Here is a 21,685-nt window from a genome sequence, read left to right as displayed (position 1 = left end):
TGAACTGTCCTGCCCTTCCCTAGCCGCCCCCACCCCACTCCATAAGTAGAGCTCTGTTGGGGGGCAGCCCTGACTATCTCCATACACAGTGGGGATGTGACAGACCAGAGGTCCCCCAGCAGGCCAGTGCAGGAACAGAACCCAGGAGTCCCGTCTCCCAGTCCTGGGCTTTTGCCACTGAGCCACATGTGACAAAACAGGAATATTTCGTAAACTTTTTAGGAGATCTATTTGTGCCTCAGTTTTCCCCTATGTGCTGGACTGTCACTAGCATGTGGAAAAGGGCTGCTTGCACTCTGGGCAGGCAAAGAGACAGATATGGGTGTTGCTAGCTGTCTGGGCCCTAGGTTCAAGTTCAATGGTGCTCTGGAGAATACAACAGCAGATCCAATTACCCAGATGCTGACACCGAGCAAGCAAGGACCCAGAGGCATATGGACTTCCCCACCTCCCAGCAAGGGGGCTCCCCAGCATTTCCCCAGCTCGGAAACAGGGGTCTGGAGAGGTGTGAGCTGGGGGACAAGCGTTGGCTGCTAGTGGCAGTCAAGGGGGCTCTGACCTGAGATTTGGACCAAGGTCAGACGGACGGAGAGCCAGAGTTCACTACAGCTTGGCTGGGCGCCCCAGAATGGACAATGTTTTACCCTTCCTTCCTCTGGGCTACCCCAAGGCCGTCCTGTGCTGTGCTCCGAGTGACTAATAAACCTGACTGGCTTGACAACACTGCGAGTATCACTGCACAAGCTGGACGAGGTGCATGCTTTCCCCAAGAGCAGACAAGTCCCCCTCGGCTGTCTCAGCGGGACTCGCTGACCAGAGCTGATGGGGTGGAGCAGGGGGGCTGCAGGCCCAGAGGTCCAGTCGGAGGAGGAGGGGAAGCCACGTGGCTTCCCCTGGAGGAAGTGAGAGACGCCGGGGATCTGGCCCATGGAAGGGTTCCCTCCCAGATGCTGTTCCAAAGCTGGCCCTAGCTCCAATCCTGTGGCTCCATGACACCACGGACATCACCCCACACCACCAGAGCCCAGCAGCCTGGTGCAGTCCAGCCTGTGGGGCAGACATGTACTGCTCCTGTGGATGGGCAATTCCTTCCCTACCCTCAACTCCTGCTCTCCGCCTCAAAGGGCACGCGGAACCCTGCAATGGGAACGGAGGAGTCAGGGACAGGGCTACTGTCAAGTTTCATGGTAACCCTAACACAGGCATGAGGGTCCAATCAGCCCATCCAAGATCCGCAGCAGTGAGTACACACGTCAGGCAGCCCAGATACACCCAGAGAGCGACGGCTGCCCGCAGCAGGCAGGCCCCACTGCCCAGTGAGCAGGGGCGCTGCCTGGGGCAGGCGGGTGGGCTGGGCAGCAGGCACCGTGGAGCCAGGGAGGTCAGCGCCCGCCTCTAGCTCCAGCACAGGATTTCCAGGGGGATTAAGAGGCTTATCGGAAAGAGGATCCTGTGCTGGGGATCAGGAGCTGCCCTGGCAACGAGGCAAGCCCAGCCTCTTCTGAACAATCATGTGGTGCCAGCTCCTTGTCAACACAACCCCCAACGAATGTAGCTCGGGCAGCCGGCCAGGCCCAAAATAGCACCACAAAGGCCTGTGGGCAGGGGCTGAGGTGTCAGCTGTGGGGCTGAGACCACACCTGCTTGGCTCCATTCGCATACCCCCAGCAGAGCTTGGGCACCCCGGCGCTGGCCGCCTGAGGGGCCAGCTCTCAGTAGCCCCATTGGAGCAGGGTGCCCTCCATGGCAGGACAGGATGGGGCAGGAGAGCCGGGCAGGCCAACATATACAGCACTGCTGCCCTCTGGCTCTGCTTGGACCCAGCCCCCCCAGGCTGGGCGTGACGGCCAGCAGCGCGGCCTCTCTCTCTGCCCAGCTGCTTGCTGGGGGTCAGTTCTCTTTGGTTAAAACACCAGGGGACCAAGGGCTGGGACTTCCCACCAGCCCTGGGGGCAGGGGTCGACCAGATGCCTAGCGCCCTTGGCAGGAGGCTGGCCTCTGTGGCCAGGGCTAGTGGTAGGCAGGCAGCGATGGGAGGAACCAACCCTAGGGCAGGGTCTAACGCCTGTTGTCAGCCGGGCCCGCTGGGCTGTGCGCACAGCAGCCCCACTAGCCCTGGTGCTCTGGCAGATTATCCCTGCAGGGGCCACACCCAGATCCAGGCAGCCCCGCGCCTCCCTGCCCAGCGGCCAGGGGAGACCCCGCTCACAGCGACAGCCTCAAGCAGCTCTGACACGGCACAGTGCCCCAGCACTCGCCGGAGGGCGCAGCTCCCTGGCTGGGCTCGGAGCCGGTGTAAGGAGACCCCAGGCCAGCTGTTCCTGCAAACAAACACGGGCAGGCAACAGCACCCACCACAACAGGCTGCTCCAGATGGCATGTCAGCAATGCGAGGCAGGCGGCCCGGATTGGCTCCGGGTGATGGGAGCCTCGGCTGGCACAGGTCTCCCTCAGCTGTAATCTCCTGCCACAGCCACAGTTAATCCCCCGTGAAAATGCACCTGCCTGGGCCAGCAGCAGCTGGCGCCAGCTCTGGGGCTCCCCCGCAATAGCTTCCCTTTCCCCAGGAGCCAAAGCTCGGGGAAGGGCCGACAGGAGCACAGGGGCCTCACCCAGCCAGCTCCAAGCTGGCCGCCTGCTCTGGCCCTAGCAGGGGGAAGGGTATGCAAGGTGCCGGCACTGGGTACCCAGAGCAGTTTTGCAGCTCAGCCAGCAGGGGCAGGCCAAGGCTTCTGCCCAAGCAACATCTGCCCACCCCTGCCTCCTTCCCCCTTGGAGGGAAGAAGGGACCCAAGACACAGCCAGCCAACGCTGCCCGTGGGACGGGCTCTCGGGGAAGCTGTCCACTGGAGGGAGTGGGCCTGCCACCCTGCCTTCCCCTGCCCAGAGCCCGCACACTCACAAGGCTGTTGCCCCTGGAGAGGTGCACAGATGACTGCCTGCGGGTGCTGGAAAAGGTGGGCGGATGGGCCACGGGGCTGCTGGGCTCCTCGGTGCCCGCAAAGTGGGCACAGGGATCTTGTGCCTCCAGGAAGAGGGTGCTGGGGTCTTTCTCCTCCAGATCCTGGGCTCCCAGCCAGAGCGTGAGCACCTCCAGCTGCCGGCCGAGGCGCGCCTGCTCTGCCCGCAGCACCAGGTGCTCCTCCTTCAAGTCGTTGAGGGCGTTGGCCAGGGGCTGCAACTGCTGTAGAGCCTCCTCCAGGCGCCTCTCAGTGGCCAGCTGGAAGGCCTGGAGGTCCAGCCGGATCTCCTCCACCGTCGCCTCCCGGGCATTGTCCAAGCTGGGGAGGTGCACCCCCGGCATGATGCTGGTGGGGGATGGGATGCGGGCACGGCAGGGCCCCTCGCTGCCACGCCGCAGGCTCCCGGGGTGAGACACAGTATGGTCAAGGTCCTCTCGCTGCCAGCTCCGGGCGGTGGGCTCTGCAAGCTCCCAGCTCTTTATAGGGGCTCTTGGGCGTTGCCCCTCCCCGGGGCTGGGCTTTGTGTTCAGCCCCGCTATTCTTATCGCACAGGCCGGGGCCGGGCAGAGGGGCCGACACAGGAGCCGGGTGGGGAGGTGCTGAACTTGGGACAGTTCCCAGAGCAGGCCGGGCAGTGATGGACTCGGGCCAGGTGGCCAAGCCAGGGGGGCAGGCACCAGGACATGCAGCTGGGCATGGGGCAGTCACTGAGCATGCTGCCTCCCCACCCCAACGCACAGCGTGGGCTCCCCCTGAGCTGCCTCCCGGGGTCTAGCCCTCAGCAAACGGGGGAAGGGGTCAATCAAAGGTAGAGCAGGGCTTGGATAGAGCAGCCCAGCCCCTGCCATGCTGCCCCACGCCTTCACCTCACCACCCCCCATGCTGCCCCCCACAACACTCACCCCCAAATCCCCCAGCCCCAGCCATGCTGCTCCCCACTGCTCCCCCTAATTCCCCCAGACCAGCGCCCAGCTGTGCCACCCCCTACACCCCAGCTACCACAGGCCAGCGCTAGTGTCCCCTCCCAACACCCTAAGGAGGGGGAGGCAGGGCCCTTAGCCCGTATCCCTGCAGTTCCTTTGGGGAGGGGCAGACTCCTAGCGCCACTCATGCCCATCCAGGCAGTGCTCCCAGCCCCCGTCCTGTGCCCTGACAGGGCCAGCTCCTCACCCCCGCACCAGCCCCGCCGTGCACAGATCTCCCCCGCAGGAGGGGATGCCTCCACCTGGACCGGCGCTGCCCAGCCTGTGGGCAGAGAGAGCACAATGCAGAGAGGAGCTGGCTGCAGGTCCAGGCTAGGCCTCCATGGGCCATAGGGGCAGGATTTCCTCTGGAGCGGGGTAAAAGACACAGTTCCCCAGCGGGGCTGCCTACTCCGCTTGGGAGTCCTCAGTGGGTCCCCGTCTTCGCCCTATGCCCTCCCACACCCCACAAAAGGCTCTCCCTCCCTCCCCACCCTCCCTCCCCATGGCCTCGGCGTGCACAGCCCAGTGCCAGCGTTGGCAGGGACGCTGTCCCCGTCCCACCCCCACACCAGGCCTGCTCCACCCACCGGAACCAAACCTCTCTGCCCCACCAGCTGTTGCCCCCTCTCCGGGGGCTCCATGGCAAGCAAGCCAAGCAGGCAGCTCCAGCCCCACCAGCTGACTCTGCTCTGACACCAGCTCGCCTGGGGGGCGCTGAGCACCTGGCAGGGCTGGTAAATAAAGCATCAGCCAGGCAGATCAAGTTCCCAGGCAGCGAGCGGCAGCAGGAGTGAAGTGCCCCCCCTCAGCCCGCCCCCTCTAGGGCCCAGGAGCACGCAGCGCCCTCCGCAGGGGCCCCTGGAATAAAGCACCCCCCAGCAGCCACACTGTTCACCCTCCGCATGGGCACCTGAGAGCACGGCCCCCCTGGTCCCCCGCCCAAGCACCTGCCAGCCCCACAGTGCACTCCATGGCCTTGGCCACCCGTACCTGGAAGAGGTCGTGGGCTGCTCCTCCTGCCCTCTCCCCTGCGGACAGCCTCAGCGCACACCTGCCAGCTGCACTCTCCCACCGGGCAGACCCAGCTCCCCAGCCCTGTGCCGGCCACGCTAATACCTTAATGAGAGCTGACGGGCCGCAGCCGGGCCACGGGGCCGCGTTAGCTCATTAGTGCGGGAGAAACCGCCGGCCCCCCCACGCCCAGCAAGAGCTGTCCCTGCAGAGCGCACGGCTCCCAGAGGTGCTGCCCTCCTCCCCCAACCAGCCCTGTGGATGCCGCTCAATCCTGACCCACAGTCCCCCTCTGCTCCCTCAGGGCAGGGTGCAGGAGCCCCAGGGTTGCATGTGGTGGCTGGGCCAGAGCCCATGTGGCTGCTCCTGCAGGGCGGCCCCCCGAGCGTGGCTCCCACGGGGGTGCTGGACACAGAGTGGCCGAGAGCCGCAGACTCAGCTAGAGGTGCCTCATGTACCCTGGGGAGGGCCGGGCTGGCTCAGCCCCTCCTCCAGCTCCAGGGGCCAGGTGGGACATGACTCTGGTGCTGCACCTCCTGGGGAAAGGGAGATGCAGACACTCCTGCCACAAGGGGGAGCCACCCACAGGGGCACGTGCCAGGCCTGGTGCCATCCTGGGCCCCACGGCCGCTGGACCTCGAACACCACTGCAGCCTGGCCCTGACGCCTTTGTTTTTCCTAAACACTGCAACATGCCTGAGTGCTCAGCATTACCCTACATGGCCAAGAGCGCCAACCATGCCGGGCCAGCTCAGGGCCCAGCCACACGCACCCACCCCCGCCCCTCTCTTCCCACTTGGAGGCACGCGCCTGGCCACACACACCCGCCCCCCACCCTGGGGACACGTCCAGCTGCACAGGCCTGCCTCCTCCAGGGGTGTGCGCCCAGCTGCATGTTTCCCTTAGCTGGCTCCGCTCCAAGGGCCACCCCCCCACACACACATCCCCCTACCTGGGTCACATGCCCGGTGCACACACCTCCCCCCATCATCCCCCCAGGCGCACGCCTGGCCACACACAGGAATCCCAGCTCCAAGCAGCTGCCTAGGGGCTAGGTGGCCACTCCCTGACGCCAGCCAGCTCTGACCCCTAAAAGGAAGGCAGGGGGGGAAGAGGTCCGTTTTCCAGTCCTTCCCAAGAATCCCCCTCCGGAGCCATGATGGGCAGGGTCCGGCACGGGCAGCTTCTTGCTGCACCCAGCGGGGTCTGGGGCAGAGGTACCACCCCGCACTCTGCGGGGCTCTGGGGTCCTGTCCCGTGGTTCATGGGGTCACCTGGCCCCATGTGACCCCAGAGTGAGGCCAGGATCCCCAGAGGGGATGAGGGGATGGGGACACTCCTCACACTGGGCTGCCACCCCTCACACAGACCACACCATCACAGAGCTCCTGGAGTAACACTGCTCTGACCTGGCCACCAGGGAGGGCAGCCACAACAGCTCCCCACCAGGCGCTCGCCGGGCTCAGTTGCAAGCCCCCAAATACACTGGGGGGCTGGGGACAGGCCTGTGCCAATCCCAGCAGGGAGCCACAGGGCCCATGGATCTGATTTCACAGCAGAGCCAGTGCAGGCCCAGGGATTTGTTTCCCTCCCCACCTCCTTCACACAGCCAGAGCCCCACAGTACCTGGCACCGGCTCTGTGCCCCCTGCTCCCCCGGACCCAGCCAGCCAGGGCTGGCAAACTCCTGCACCTGCCAGCTCAAGGGCTGAAGCATCCTTCCCTTGCGCAGGACAGGGCGACCGCGCTGTTAAAGCGCCCACCCCCCCAGGTACAGCCTGCACTGCAGGAGGTGCCCAGGTGGCACCTGGCATAGAGTGCGGCAGGGCAGGACTCAGAGGCCTGCAGGGGCAGCAGCGCTGGCTGGATCCATAGCCCTGGCGTGCACGCGGTGTGGGGGGGGCTCACCTTGCTGGCCGTGCTGACCCTGCCGGTGCTGCTGATCCGGATGGGCGAGCTCCGCAGCCCCAGGGTCAGCTCTAGGAAGGGAGGGCACAAGAGTAGAGGCTGGCAGCCAGCAACGGCCGCGGCTATCTCAGCACTTCCCCCGCCCCCAACAATCGCACTCGTGCCAGCACCCCACGGAACCATACAGGACTCAGATCCGAGCCCCCCGCCCCCACCCCATCAGCTGCCGAGCCATAGAGGACACAGCCCCCAGCCCTCTCAGAGCCCATGCAGGATCTGGGCAGAGTCCATTCCCCGAGCGCCAGGGCTCACCATGCAGAGCGAAGCTCACCCTAGCTGATGGCACAGCTGGCCTCTGCACAGGGAGGGTCCAGAGTCACAGGGATCCCCCAGCCCTGGCAGGGGACTCCCCAGCAGGGAACCTGCCTGCTCCACAGTGAGGGGAGCTGAGGCGCTCCCCAGCTCTGGGGCAGGACTGGGAGGGATCCCTCCCTGGGGGTTAGGAGCAGAACAGCCAGGGGACCCAGTGCCCAGGGAGCGTCCCACAGCCCTTCAGCTGGAGCCGAGACTCCCTTGGCTGGGACAAGGGGCAGCCAGCCCTGGGGCCATACAGCCCAGCTCCAAGAGCGAGTAAAGGCTCTGTTGATTTCCCGTGAGCCCCACTGATCTGCCCTGGGGAGAGAGGGAACTGTGGGGCATCCTAGCGTGGCAGAGGGACCCCAAGCGGACAGCCAGGCGGGGGCCAGGGCTAGGCTGCACCCCCAAGGGCTGTAGAGCCAGCCCCACCTGGGCATGCTCAGCAGCGGCTGTCCTTTGCTCCCAGCTCTCCCAGGAGCACAGCTGTGAGACCCACACGTCGAGAGCTCAGCCTGGCTGCCATGGCAGCTGTGGAACCTACCTGCCCGCTGGCTGCCCGGTGCGCCCACGACGCGGCTGCTGAGGGGCTGGGCCCTGCCATCCTTGATCTCGATGGTGAAGAGTGTTTTCATGGGGTCCTCGTCCCTGGCGCTGGCCTTGGTGCCGCAGGCAGGAGGCTGGGGCCGGGCCGGGCGGCTGGGCAGAGAGGCAGCGTGCTGGGCGCCAGGCTCCTCTGTGCCGGACGAGCTTCCCTCGGCGTTTTCAATGGGCCTCTGGGGGGACGTCAGCAGGCTGCCCTGCGATTGGCCAGCCTGGCTCCTCCCCACAGAGCTGCCCTCCTCTTTAGGGCAGGCTGGGCCCCCGGCAATCGCAGCCTCTGCCTCCGAGGAGGAGGTGCGGCGCTCCGCACGACTGCTGGCTGGGGGGCCCCCCGAGCCCTCCTTGACTCCCCGGAGGGCAGCATGGCCCAGTGGCGCTGGGCTGAGTCCGCATCGGGGACCGCTGGGTAAGTCTGCTGTGCACTGGGCACCGCCCGCCTTTGAGCCCCAGGCACCCTGGGGGCGCAGGAGTTGCTGCTGCAGGACCCAGGAGCCTTTGCCAGGGGTCTCCCACTTCTGGCTGCAGGACCTGGGACCAGGCTGGGCCAGGGAATCTGAGGTGAACTTGCGGACGCGCTCCCGCACCGAGTTGGCTCTCTGGAAGGGCTGCTCCCGTGCGGGCTCTGGAAGGGGAGACAGGAGCCGAATGAGGACTTGAGCGATTCACCCTCCCTTGGGCACAGAGCCTGACTGGCACTCGAGCACTTTGCCCGGGAGGGGCCGCGTGGCATCCTCACCCCCAGCTCAGTCAGGTTTCAGGAGGACCCTGCCAGCCCATTACCCCAGGATGGGGAGGGGAGAGGCAGCCTTGCACCAGCTCTCATGCCACCAGGGCAGGTGCCACATCTGGTAGGGCAGCTGGCATGCTCTCTAGAGAAGCCAGGGCTGGGGCTCCTTCCCACTGCACCCCTAGAGCAGCAGCGGGCAGTGTCACAGAGAGCCCCTCCCAGGGGCTGCTTCTGAGGGAAGGATATGGGGTAGAGCAAAGGCCAGGGAGCAAGGAGGGCATGCTGGATGCAAGGGGAGAGGGCATTACCTGTGCTGTGGGCCAGGAGCGGGGAGAATGGCGCAGATGGCATGTGGGTGTGGCGGGAGAGATCCTGGCGGGCAGGGGTTCCTGGCACATCATGGGTGGGCGCTGCCAGCCACAGTGTTTGGGAAGGACCAGTCCAAGGTAGCATTTTCAGAGATGCAGAGAGCCCAGTCAAGGAGAGCCATGTTAGAACAGCAGCACCAGGGATCACCTCCGAGCACAGCAACCCGAGGCCCGCCCCACGGCCAGGGCAGCCGGGCCCCCCTGTCGCAAAGCCAGGCAAAACCCCCATGGCTGCCCTGCCCCACAGGTACCCAGACCTCAGCCAGGGGTGAGTTAATCTGGGCCAGCGTAGGCCCACGGCCAGCAGAGGGCACCAGACTGCAGCCCTGGCCCCCAGCTCTGGAGCACACAGAGTCCCCAGGTGGGGCAGCCTGGGGCAGACTCAGGGACAGTGCCCACGTTCCGCCCGCCGCCCCCCTCCAAGGGCGCTGCCAGGCTGGGGGAACCTGGCCAACTTCCTGCAGAGGCGCCCGAGGAGTGCAGGGTTGGCTGCAGAACCAGCCCCTTTGCACGGACTGCATTCGTGCCCCCACTGCCTGGGCCTCCAATGAGCACCCCGCCTCACCAGCTCGTGGCACCAGTCCTGGGCACTGCCCGGGGAAAGCCCACCTGCGGGGTAGTCGTGAACAGCTGCCCTGGGAACCTGGCTCCAGGGGTTACACTTGGCCAAACCAGGGCCCCTGCCCCTCCAGAGCACAGAGAACAGCGCTGTGCCGCCAGACACCAGCGCCCCCATGCCCTCCGCTGCGACCGGCCGCGCCACACAGACTGGGCTGGGGGCTAGTCCAGCAGGCCACGCTGCCAGGGCACAACCCTGTGGGGAGAGCCAAGGGGAGGGGCTGCCATGGGGTCTGCGGAAGTTGTCCCCCTTCCCAGAGCAGCGATCACAGGCGATCTCTTGCTCCATGCGCTGCCCTGGCACTGTCATCCCCAGGACCCCCTGCTCTTGGGCAGGGACACGGGCACCGCAGCACCTGCCTGGCACCACGCAACAGGCTCACACAGCGGGACGCTGAGCCCACCTCGGCCAGGCCCCAGCCCAGCCAAGGAGTCACCCTCTGTTTGGAGGCCTGGGGGCTTGACCCACTTCTACAGGAGTCCCCATCACAACCATTAGACCCCTCTTGGCCATGGAGAGGGGCCTGCCCTCCCCTGACCGGAGTCAGGCATGGTAGGGTGTCTGTCCCTGCTCTGGGCAGACCCCAGGACTGTAGGTCTCCAGGCCTTCTCCCCGCCCCTCCTGCTCACCCCCTTCGCTCCCGCTGCCAGGGAGTCTGCACCCTACGCCCGGCCTTGCTCAATGCCTGGGGGCAGCGCTTGCTGGGCCTTATCCCCCTGCCCCATTAGCGAGGGCCCCTGCCTCACTCCCCTGGCGCAGGAAGCTCAGGGGTGCTGTCACAGAGATGATCCCCCCGGGAGGGCACTGGAGAAGGGCTATGCACAACGACCCCTGCTCCACCTGTCCTGCAGGGAACTCCCGGCTCATCTCAGCCCCTCCCTGGCCTAGTGGAGACCCTGGCAGGCTGAGTCGGGGGGCTGCCCAGGGCCAGGATCTCAGCTGTTTCCTCCAGCTCCCTGGGCTCCCCAAGCCGCAGCAGCCGGCGCACAATGGGGAGAAGCCTCGGAGCTGCCTGGTACAGCAGGCCTGTGCTATGAATCGAAGCGCAGGGCGGTCCCCCGAGCTGGGAGCCTGGCTCCCCCGCTAGGCCCGCTAAGCTGCCTCCAGCCAGCAGTGCGAGGTGGAGGGCCAGGAGAGCACAGAGCGGTGCTGAGCCACCAGCCTTATTGGGCTAAAGAATGTAAAAGGCCAGAGTTTGCTGCACACACGGATTCCCTTTCATGGCCCTGCAGCAGCCCAGCGAGCAGCCAGGAGATGTCAGCAGCACCAGCCCAGCCCGCTCCCACATCAACCGGGGCCAGGGGCAGCTGATGAGCAGGGTCAGGGAGGGGCCACAGGCCTGAAACCCCCATCCCGTCCCCGGGGGCAGGAACGCAGGGGGCACCCCCTCAAGGACTCCCACGCGGACATGGACCAGTCTCCCAAGGCACTGCCATGTCTGTGCCCCCCGCCTTCACTCTGCACCAGGAGTGGTTTGGTTTTGCCAGGGACGCTTGTCCCACCCCAGGAGGTGGGGGGGGCGGGAGGGGGGAAAGAAGAGGGCATCCTCCTCCTCGAGCACAGACCCGGCCAGGAGCCCAGAGGTTCGTCACAGAAGGCTCAACTCCTTCAAACAGCCAGACTGGAGCAAGGAGGACACAGGCTGTCCATGAGTGCCCGCAAGGCCACTCCGCCTCCCCCGGAGGGCAGCACTGAGCTGGGAGCCCACAGCGCCCCCTACTGAACTACCTTGGCACTGCTGCAAGAAAGCCCACAGCTCCGCCCACCCACACCACCGCCTGGAGGATGGCACTGCCGCAGGGAGCGCCGAGCAACTCTGCAGCCAGCCCAGGGGGAAGCACTGCTGTGGGGCGGGGGGCGTGCAGCATCCCCGAACAAGGCAGTTCATGGCACGGCCACACTGGAAGGGGCACTTCTGTGGGGAAGTTCACAGCCCCAAGGGGGAGACTGGCACAGGGGAGCTCCAAGCACCCCCCAGCAGATGCATTGCTGGGTGTCTGCAAAACACCCCCAGAGAGGGGTCCCGCCAATGGAACAAGTCAACATGGCCAGCAGGGAGCTACTGTGGAGAAGCTCGCAGCGCCACTGGAGAGGGGGCACTGTTGCAGAGAAGCTCGCAGCCTCGGTGCCCCAGCATACAAGGAAGCCCTCACTTGGTGCAGGAAGGTCCATAGACACTAGTGACAGCACCATCTACCGGTGCAACTCCCGGCAGGGGCTCCCCGACCACAAGGCCCCAGCCAGGCACAGCAAGTGCTGGGGGGAGGGGATGGCGCCGCGCTTGCTTCTTACCAGCTCGCGTCTTGTTGGCAGTGCTGGCTGGCTTCTCGGGTGCTTGGCTTTTGACACAGGAGCTGACCTGGGGAAAGGGAGAGGAGGAGTGTAGGGTTAGTCCCAGCAACTCCTCAATCTGACAGGTGCCAGATGGTGCTGGTGAGAGGTGCTGGGTAGTGCCTGCCCTGCCCCCCTCCCCTGACTCTGCCCATGCCCCTGCCCATCCAGCCCTACCCCTCCCACCCCCGGCTCTGCCCACCCCCCTCGATCCCACCACGCAGCTCCCTGCCAATCCAGCTCTGCCTCCCTCCCCTGGCTCTGCCCACCCCCCCTCGATCCCACTGTTCAGCCCCCTGATAATCCAGCCCCAGCTCCACCGATGTGCCTCACTCCTGGTCTGCAGCCCCCTGCCATGCCACTCTGGGACCTGGAAAGGCGAGGGCTGACCTTGCAAGGCACAGGGTAGTTTTGTGTCTCTGATAAATGGGGACGTGTTAAGACCCAGACTCATTTCGCTCACGTCCTGTTTCAGGCCTGGAAAGCGGGTCCCTGTGGCAAGCGGCTACCGGGCTCCCCCCATGTGCCGCCTAGCGGCCAGCATTGGTAGTGCCCGGCTCAGCCCTCCAGTCACGCCTGCCACATACAGCCCGTGGGCTCCGCTAGGGGGAGCGGCAGGTGCCGCACTCTACCCGCCAGCCCGCGGGCCCAACGGAGAGGGCAGCCACAGCCCGGTCCTGGGCACCGTTCCTCAGGCCCCCCGGGAGGGGCGGCTGTCTCGTTACCTGGCTGCTCTGGCTCCTGTTGCTGGGCAGCCTCCGGCAGGTCTCCTCCGCTGGGCAGCTGTCGCCCGTGGTTGCAGGTGCCTCTTGCTGCTCTGGCTCCCCCTGGCTGGGCTCCCCACTGCCCCCTGCCTCTGGCTGGCCGAACCCCTCGCCGTCCCCCTCCTGTGCGCAAGGGCTGGTCAGGCTCGCGCAGGGCTGCTCTGCCCCTGGGCTGGGCTCAGGGCTCTGGGAGCTGCGCTCCGGGGGATCGGCTCTCTGCTGTGGCTCCAGCTCCGAGGACGAGGAGCAGTGCGGGGGAGGCAGCGGGTCCAGGAGCAGCAGGGTCCCCGAGGCCGGGTCTGCAGGGGAGAGAACCAGCTTCTTATGGGGAAAAGTCCCCCCACCCTCCTCCACAGCTAAACAGCCCCCACCAGCCCCTCCTGAGTGCGACCACCGCACTGGGGCAAACCCTCTCCCACGGCTCTTTGCCACACACCTTCTGCCATGCCCAGTCCCTCCAGGGCAAGACCCCTGCTTAGGACCCAGCAGCAAATTGGGTGCTGCCCCGACCACACACTGCAGCCTGGGAAAGGGGCTGCTGCCCCAGTCCAATGCTCCCTTCCAGAGAGAGAGCAGGCAGGGCCACTGCTCCCCCCATAGTGCAGCCCCTACAGGCCACAACCCCATTGGGCAGGGCATAGTGGGGTCCCACTCACCCCATCCCGCTAGGGGAAGAAGGCTGTGGGACGGGATGGACGCGGCAACTTTGCCTACGGAAATTGGGCCCCAGTGGCAGGATTTGCATGGACTTACCCTGGGCATCCGGTTTCTGGGGCTCTCTCCTCTGTTCACTGCGTAGCTCCCGGATCTTAGCCCGGATCTGCTCCCGCTCCTCCAGGTCCTCTGGCTGTGTCCAGGGGACAGGAGAGTGATCACCAGGACAGCCAGCCAGGCTGCCAGCCCCCGCAAGAGGGAGCACCCAGCTGAGGGCCCCTTTCCAGGCTGTCCCTGCCCAGTCCCCAGCACTGGGCGTTTGCGTTAGCCCTGCTTTGACCCTCCCTCTGGAGAGTTCCCAAGTTGCCCCCAGGCGGGCCTGAGGCCTGCAGTGGGTAGCCTGCACGACTCCTGAATGAAGACAGAGATGCTGAGAACCTGGCCAGCCCCGAGTCCAAGGGGAGGACATGGGCTTCCCCCGGGGAGGGCTCAGTGCTCCCCACAGCCCGACCTGCCCTGTTGGCAGGGACATACAGGCCACCCTCTTATACATCTCCTCAGGAATCTGGAGCAAGCCCTCAGCAGCTTGCCATGCTCCTCTGGGGGGGCAGGTTCGAATCCAGCCCAGGGAGAAAGTCGCTGGAAGTCCCCAGGGCGACAGAGAGAGGGCTCAGCCCAGCTCCCACCACCCAAGCCAGCCCTTCTCTCAAAGGGGGGGGGGGGGGCAAGAACTGAAGAGCCCCAGGAGGCTGATCTCTCAAGTGCTCTCTGCAGGGCTGGCGGGGGCCGGGTATGCAGGCAGGACGGGTACGTGGGCAGGGGAGGGTACGCAGGCAGGCCACTTGGGCAAGGCTGGCCCTGCCCCTGCTGCCCTTATCCAGCAGGAAGGGAGCTCCCACCAGTCCCCAGTGCTTGAGTCACACAGACAGCGAGCATGCAGGGCAGCTCTCAGGCTAATGCTGGCAGGCCCAGCACCTCGGGCAGGAGCAGAGCAGCTGCAGGGGCAGGCATGGTCCCCCAGCCTCCCACAAGCCCTGGCCAGGCAGAGGAGACTTCAGCCTCAGCTAGTCTCTCCCCACGCCCCACTCCTGCTTTCAGGAAGAAAGCTTCAAGGTCCCCCTGGCACAAATCCCCTTCCCACCTTGCTGCCTGGAGCAGCTGTGGGAAACCCACCTGCCCCAGGGCCAAAGCCCCACCCCCCAGGGCTCAGGGATGGCAGGGTGGGACCGTGGTGATTACCCATGGGGCTGTGGGGTCCCAGGGATGCAAGAGGGAGCAATGGCACCCAGCAACACTGGGCACCCTAGAGGGCACTGAGGATGCGTGGGGGGAAGCCTGGGACAAGATGGAGCCAGCCCAATGCCCAGCACGTGGGGGAGACTGCCCCCAAGTGTAGTGATAGCACATCTGGGTGTGGGCACATCCCCCGGCTCACTGCAGAGCCCTGCACTAATACACTGCACAGAACCCTCTGCCCCAGGCTTCCCAGTTCCTGCAGAGCCCCCCCCACTCACCACAGAGCTGCCCCCGTCCGGGCTCTCCTTCTCCTTGGAGGCCAGGGGCTCATTTTCCCCTTTCCGGCTGCCGTGGGCTCTCCCTGCCGAGGCTGCAGCTGGAAGGGAGGAAGGAAGGAGCCGATTAACGAGTAGCTGGCTCGGGGCAGCGCCAAGCTAGGCCTGTGCAGAGAGCCAGGGGAGGGGGGTGCGCCAGGGCCGTACCCTCAATCTCCTTGGCCCGCAGCTTGCGGATGGCGGCCCGGATCAGCTTGCGCTCCTCGTACTCGCCGGCTCCTCGCAGCTGTGGCAGAAAGGGACACAACATGGGCTCTCACAGCTCCACGGCCGCCCCAGGCTCCTGGCACGATGGGGGAGGGAGCGCCCAGGCTCGGCTGCAGCCCACTCCCACACGGGCCAGGTTGACTCAGCAGCCGCCAGGAATCCTGTCCAGGCGTATGATCCGCCGGGCACAGTGCAGGTTCCCAGATGACCCTCTGCAGCTGCTCCACGCATGGGCACCAAGCTCGCCCTGCCATACCAGGGCCAGGAAGGGAGGGAGCACAGAGCAGGTTACCATGGATGGTTGGGAGCCAGGACTCCTGGGTTCTAGTGACAGCTCTGCCACAATCTCCCCATGGTACCTAGGGAAGGCCTTGCCTCAGTTTCCCTACGGTTAGGTGGTCAGGCGCCACCCCTGGGGAACAGAGCTCCAGACGCTCTCACTGAACGCTGCCTACTGGGTGCAAGACTAGGAGGTGCAGCGCCTGCTGGGGAGGAGCTCACACTCCAGGCAAACTAGCCGGCAGCCTCTTCCTCCTGCCCACCCCCCCACGCCAGTGGGAGACTAAACCAACTGCATCCTCCTCACCTCCCACCCACCAGGACACTGGAGCCCTAGACTCAGGTCCCCTTGGCGGGACACCCTCCACTGCCCTGCTCCTTCAGCTCTAGCCCCCCAAGAGGCAGACCCCAGAGCATGCTAGTCAACAGCTGGCTCTGCCCACCGCGTGGCCATATGCACAGCTCTGCCCACCAGCCATGCCCAGAGGCAGGGGCTGTGGCAGTGGTAGGCCTGGGTCGTGAGAGGTCCCAATCTCAACTGCTCCATTGGCACTATGGCAAGTACCCACCGTGCTCCTGGCACCAGGGTCTCCAGCTCTCTGCGCCTTGCCAGCAGCCTGCCCGGCACTGCTCAGGAACGGCCTGGCCACGGCTCCCCTGCACACTGCTCAGACAGGGTAGGTGATGGGAGCGGAAGGCAAAGGGACATGGAAGATGTGGGAACGGAGGAGAGTGAGCAGATGGGAGAGGGTGCTGAGGAGACCGGGGGACCCCTAACCAGAGCGTGCGAGCAGTAGCAAGTGTACAGCAATGGACCCGCCCCCTGGCCTGTTTTACCAAGGGGAAACTGAGGCACAGAGAGGGGCAAGGACATACTCGCTGTGTGACCTTGGTTCAGGTTAAGGGGCACAGCTGGGAACAGAACCCTGGAGTCCTAGTTCCCCATCTCGTGCTTGCCTGCTCTGATCACAGGAAAGGAGAGGGAGTGGCAGGAGCTGAGCTGGAAGGCAGCAGGCACCCTGGCTGGCACCAGATCCTCCCCACTCCATGCCCAGGGCATAGTGCAGACCTTCCTCCAGGAACGGAGCCAGAGCAGGGTCAATCCCTCCCCTAGAGGGCAGCCAGCAGCCCACGCCCTGGAGGGCAACTCACCAGAGCCGTCAGCTCCTCCACGTCCGTGATGGAGTCGAGCTTCCCAGAGAGCAGTGCCAGGGATTTCTGCTGCTCCTCCTCCAGCCGCTGAGACCTGCAGAGAGACAGTCTGACAAGGGGCACGCAGGCTGCTGGCGGGGGGCAAGTGCCCCACCTGGCGTAGGCTGGGGAATGGGGCTGTCCCCCCAGTGCCAGAAATCAAAGTGCACCTCAGCTTCCTGGTGGTGCACGCAGGGAGGGGCCAAGACAGTATGATGCCAGGATGGGGGCACTTCCCCTAAGCCGAGCTGTAGCTTCTCCTCTGAGGGGACCAGGGGCACACACAGGTCCCACAGCAGGAGGAACAGGTATCCAGGGAGCAGCATTCAGCCAGCACCGAGCTGCCTGCCAGGAGCACTGCCATCCCCACTGGGAGAGGCAAAGACTCTGCTCCCCATAAACCTGGCCCATTGGGCTCGAGAGGGCAGCTCAGCCCTGCCCACAAGGTGTGACAGGGCCCACAGCCCATGCCCCAGCCTGCGCCCTGCCCCTGCACTCACCGCAGCCAGTTCTCCTTGTTCTCCTGCCGGTGGCTGCCGCGCTCCGAGCGGAAGCGCTTGGACGCCAGAGCCTCCTCGTCCCGCTCCAGCTCCTGGCGCCGCAGCTCCCGGATGGCCGAGCGGATCTGGCGCCGCTCAGCAAGGTCCAGCGTGGCCTCCAGCTGGGGAGCAGAGCAGAGCGGGGAGGTCACCCAGGGACGGACAGAGCCTGCTATTCATCCAGCCCCCTTCTCCCAAGGGAGCTGCGCTCAGTGCCACCCCCCGCCGTGCCACCCCCGCCTGCACTCAGCACAATGGGGCTGTTTGTGACGCTGCGCGAGCTCCACAGCAACATCACCACACACCAGGCCGGGCACTGTCCTCCCTAGGCAGCTGTCACGGAGTCCCCGGGAGATGCTCTGGAACTGCTCCCTACGAAGCCAGGCAGGACTCTGGGGAAGTCTCCTTTCTGGGAGCAGCCTGTCTGCAGGACACACAGCTCACACGGCTTCCACCTTCCTGGGTCTGACCTCAGAGCATTCAGCATCCTCTGCCCCTCCGTGCGCTTCCCACAGCGAGTCTGCCCAGGCGGGGTCTTGGGGAAGCCAGGGAGTCCTGCACCCCAACTCCGCAGTCAGACGGGACTCTCAGCCAGCCAGTAAAACAGAGGGTTTATTAGACGACAGGGACATGGTCTAAACCAGAGCTTGTAGGTGCAGAGAACCGGACCCCTCAGCTGGGTCCATTTTGGGGGGCAGTGAGCCAGACAACCCTGTCTGCACTTCACTCCATGTCCCCAGCCAGCCCCTAAACTGACTCTCCCTCCAGCCCCTCCTCCCCTGGGCTTTGTTCCTTTCCCGGGCCAGGAGGGCACCTGATTCCTTTGTTCTCCAACCCTTTAGCTCTCACCTTGCAGGGGGGAAGGGCCCAGGCCATCAGTTGCCAGGAAACAGGGTGTCCGCCATTCTCTGTGTCCAGATCCCTGCACACACCTGCCCTGTAGGGCTCTGCAACGATCATACACCCTTATCCCACCACCTAGATACTTAAGAACGGCATAGGGGAAACTGAGGCACCCCCACACTATTCAGATGAAACATTAAGAACAGTCCCGCTTCGTCACATCTCTACCCCCTTCGAGACAGAAGTGAGCTGGGCCACTTTAGCCGGTGACCTGGGGAAGTTCGAAGCCACCAACGTTCCCATGGATGCCCTAGCATCTCTCCCATTCCTTGGTGGGAGTTACACCAGGCCCTTCCAGTTTTACACCCTTCCAGTTTCACACCCTCCCTTAGGTCGGGGCTGGTCGATAGCACTCACATGCCGCATATGGGAAGGTTTATGCGGCCCGTGCCCTTTTGCCACCCCAAAACCCCCAGGGGTCAAACTGGGATCGCGTCTTCTCCCAGCGCTCCAGTCTGGAGGGCTGCAATTCGGGCTCTCTTGGTTAAGAGCCCCCATTTTGATCTGGGCCACATAGTGTTCACTTACAGAACTAGCATGGAGACATTCCTTTCTCAACAACCTTGTCTCCCCAACAAGCTGGCCAAACACAGCCACTTGGTTATAGGACTGTTTAACTTTCTTAACAGCTTTCTCTCCATCTGAGACCTTCTCAAAGCTATCCACACTGGATCCTTCAACAGGAAAGTCAGTGGCTTCATTCTCAACAGAAAATTTCTGGCTGTTAGGAACTGAAACTTTCTTGATTCAATCACTTTCACACCCTTCAGTTGCAGTAAACTGCTTGCAAAGACTCCATGAGGATTCCTTTCCCCAGGGGCTTTTCGATGCAACAATTCACACTTCTCAGAAAATCTGCTCTTACCCTCTTCACCTAGGGCTTGCTCTAGAGGAACACTTTCCTGAGCAACAACAGACTCTTTCTGGGTCTCCCTTACATCCAGAATTACCTCTGGCTCATCCGGCGGATTCCTACACAATCCCCTTTTAGGCAAACTTACAGACTTCCTAGATAAAAGGTCAGAAGCATTCTCCTTCCCTTTGCCACACGCAAGTTCAGGAATCTTTTCCTTCTTGCTACAGGTTTCCACACCCTCAGTAGGTACCACAATCAAATCGCCTTTCTGCTCTCCTTGTGCTCTGGCTAGGATCTCACCCTGATTAGACAGAGTTGCTACACCCTTTCCCAGCCACATACTAGCAACAGGCAAAATACAAGCACCAGAATTGTCTGGGCTCTGGGGTTTTACATAGACACTAACTGGATGTGACCTAGTTACAGGGCCATTCTCCCGAGCAGACACAAACTTAGGACCATTCCCTTCCTGGGCTTTAGCTGATTCCAGAACCAACTCTGAGACAACTGCACGACCCTCAACCATCACAGGCTGAAAGGCCCCTTCTGTCTGCTCCACAGAAAAAGAAGAGCCGGACACACTTTCTCCTTTACCAGACACACAGCTTGGGATCTCATTCCCCTGGTCCCAGCACACAAGGCTGGTCACAGACAACTGCTTGGAGACCGGGGTAGCTCCCTCCATAGGCTACCCCTGACACACACAGGCACATTTCCTTCATTGTCCCAATTCTCCACCCAGCTAACAGGTAAGGCCCAAGGACACTCATCTTCCACTCTCCTCGCCTTCCCACGCTGCTGACTAGACAAAGCCATCAGCTCACAAGGCTGCCTAGGCTCATCCAGACTTTCCTTACCAAGCACCTTGCCACTCCCAACAGATCCCCTGCCCTGCCTGTGTCTCCCCCCACTCAGCTGGGGTCTCAGCTCCCACTGTGCTCAGCGCTGCCCTTGCTGTCCCAGTGGGCTGCTTTCCTCACAACATCAGAGCCAGCCTGATCCCCTTCTCCAGTGTGCAAGGGGGGCGGGGAGCATCTTTCTGTCCCACCCAGCCCCAGGGGTCTGGTTACAGGCAGGCAGGTAGCCTGAGCCTAGCGGCTCCTCCCCCCTGCCAGCCAGGTCATCTGCATTTTCACTGACCATGTCCCTCTCCACCGATTGGTTCCCTGGATTCAAATTCAAACCCTTGGATGTTACAGGAGCAGGACCTGGATCCTGTCCCAAAGAGACACAGTCACTCCCCAACAGGGTCTCACAGCTGATATCCTGGAGAACCCCAACGACCAGCCAGCCCCACCCCTCCTGGGTCTGCACAGGAATCTGGGCCATAGGCAGGGCGAGGGGCTTCATCCCTGGGACCCTCACCCAGCTCACACAGCCCCTCAGCATCTGAGGCTGCACCACCCAGGGCCTGACAACAGTTCTCTCTGTCCCAGGATCTCACCACCCCAGGAATGTCTCCCCATTGACCATCACCTTCTGCTCCCACTGGGGGTCCAAGGGGCCTGGCCCCAGGAAACTCCACACAGACATATAGGTTGGGGTCAGGAGTGGGAGCCTGTCCACACCCCCAACCATCTGGCTCACAGTGTCTATAGCCTTGGGACCCAGCAAGGGAGCTAGACACTGGGGCTTTTCCGCAGGGTCCCCCTCGTTCAAATCGCCAGCCTGCTCAAAGGCAGTGAGGTGAGCATCCACATCCCCCCTCTCCTTAACCAGGGGCAGCAATTTAGTATTGAGGTTTCCTGCGGAACTGGCACCCCGGGGTCTATCCCCACTCACCCCTGGGAGGTCTCCTAGGCCTCTCCACCCCACCACCGCCAGTTCATGCTGCTGCTGCTTCTGCAGCTCTTTCTCAGGCTCTCGCGGTCTCTCACAGTCCTCTTCCTCTCTCGGACTCAGCTCCGATCCCTGGATGGGGAATCCAATCATGAAGACCCTCATCTGGTCAGGGACAGGAGTCTTGGGGAGGCCTGGCTACCTTTGCAGCTGCTCCCAGATCCTGCTATAGCCCCATTTGGGTAACAAATCTGTTCCTTAGAGTGGTCATCCTCCTCCAGCTGCACGATTAACTGTGCCTTGGTGAACTTTCCAATGCGCAACCCTCTCTTTCTGCACCGGGTTACAGTGTCCTTCTTAAGGAGACGGTGACAGGCCATCACTCCGCTGTTCCCAAGTTGTTGCGGACTCACAGGCCTGTGTGTTCTCAGCTCCCCACGGTTTCCAGGGAGAACCCCTAGTGTGCCAGCCCTTCTCGAGGTCACCACCTCTTTGCTAGGGTCAAGGTGCAGACTCCTCCGCCCCTTGGACTGCTCGCTGCAATCCCCAAGGGACCCTGTTACTGCAAAAGTCCTTCTCTCTCCCAGGGCCAAGCCGCAGCTCCTCCACCCCTGAGACTGCTCATCGCAATCCCCAGGGAGACCCCATTACTGCACAGTCCTTCTCGCTGGTCACACACTCCCAGGGGTTAACCACCCCCCGAAACTGCTCCTCTCTGAGCCTTCAGCACGCCTGGTCCTCGTCAATCCCCCTTCGTTTTACTGCTCCCCAGTCACTTACAGCAGGAAACGTCATTCACCATTCACGGGGTGCAGTACATCTCACCTCTGCCACCAGTTGTCACAGAGTCCCTGGGCGATGCTCTGGAACTGCTCCCTACGAAGCCAGGCAGGACTCTGGGGAAGTCTCCTTTCTGGGAGCAGACTGTCTCTAGGACACACAGCTCACACAACTTCCACCTTCCTGGGTCTGACCTCGGAGCATTCAGCATCCTCTGCCTCTCTGTGCACTTCCCACAGTGAGTCTGCCCAGGCGGGGTCTTGGGGAAGCCAGAGGGTCCTGCACCCCAACTCCGCAGTTAGACGGGACTCTCA

General features: G+C 63.7%; 1 protein-coding gene across 1 annotated transcript in view; it reads right to left on the bottom strand.

The window, feature by feature from the left end:
- Positions 1–21,685, bottom strand: part of SMTN (smoothelin) — a 51,807-nt gene that overhangs the window by 13,569 nt on the left and 16,553 nt on the right. The window contains exons 3-12 of the mRNA XM_077835182.1: positions 17,015–17,175; positions 16,476–16,569; positions 14,985–15,063; positions 14,781–14,878; positions 13,366–13,459; positions 12,574–12,911; positions 11,810–11,876; positions 8,839–8,940; positions 7,745–8,425; positions 6,847–6,917 (exon numbers count right to left, since the gene is read on the bottom strand). Coding sequence (XP_077691308.1) covers positions 6,847–6,917; positions 7,745–8,425; positions 8,839–8,940; positions 11,810–11,876; positions 12,574–12,911; positions 13,366–13,459; positions 14,781–14,878; positions 14,985–15,063; positions 16,476–16,569; positions 17,015–17,175 — 1,785 coding nt within the window. The remainder of the gene's footprint in view (positions 1–6,846; positions 6,918–7,744; positions 8,426–8,838; positions 8,941–11,809; positions 11,877–12,573; positions 12,912–13,365; positions 13,460–14,780; positions 14,879–14,984; positions 15,064–16,475; positions 16,570–17,014; positions 17,176–21,685) is intronic.

The sequence above is a fragment of the Eretmochelys imbricata genome, chromosome 15, assembly GCF_965152235.1.
Source record: "Eretmochelys imbricata isolate rEreImb1 chromosome 15, rEreImb1.hap1, whole genome shotgun sequence".
Classification (NCBI taxonomy): domain Eukaryota; kingdom Metazoa; phylum Chordata; order Testudines; family Cheloniidae; genus Eretmochelys; species Eretmochelys imbricata.
The sequence above is the reverse complement of the archived record's forward strand: the minus strand, read 5'-3'. Positions and strand labels throughout refer to the sequence as shown.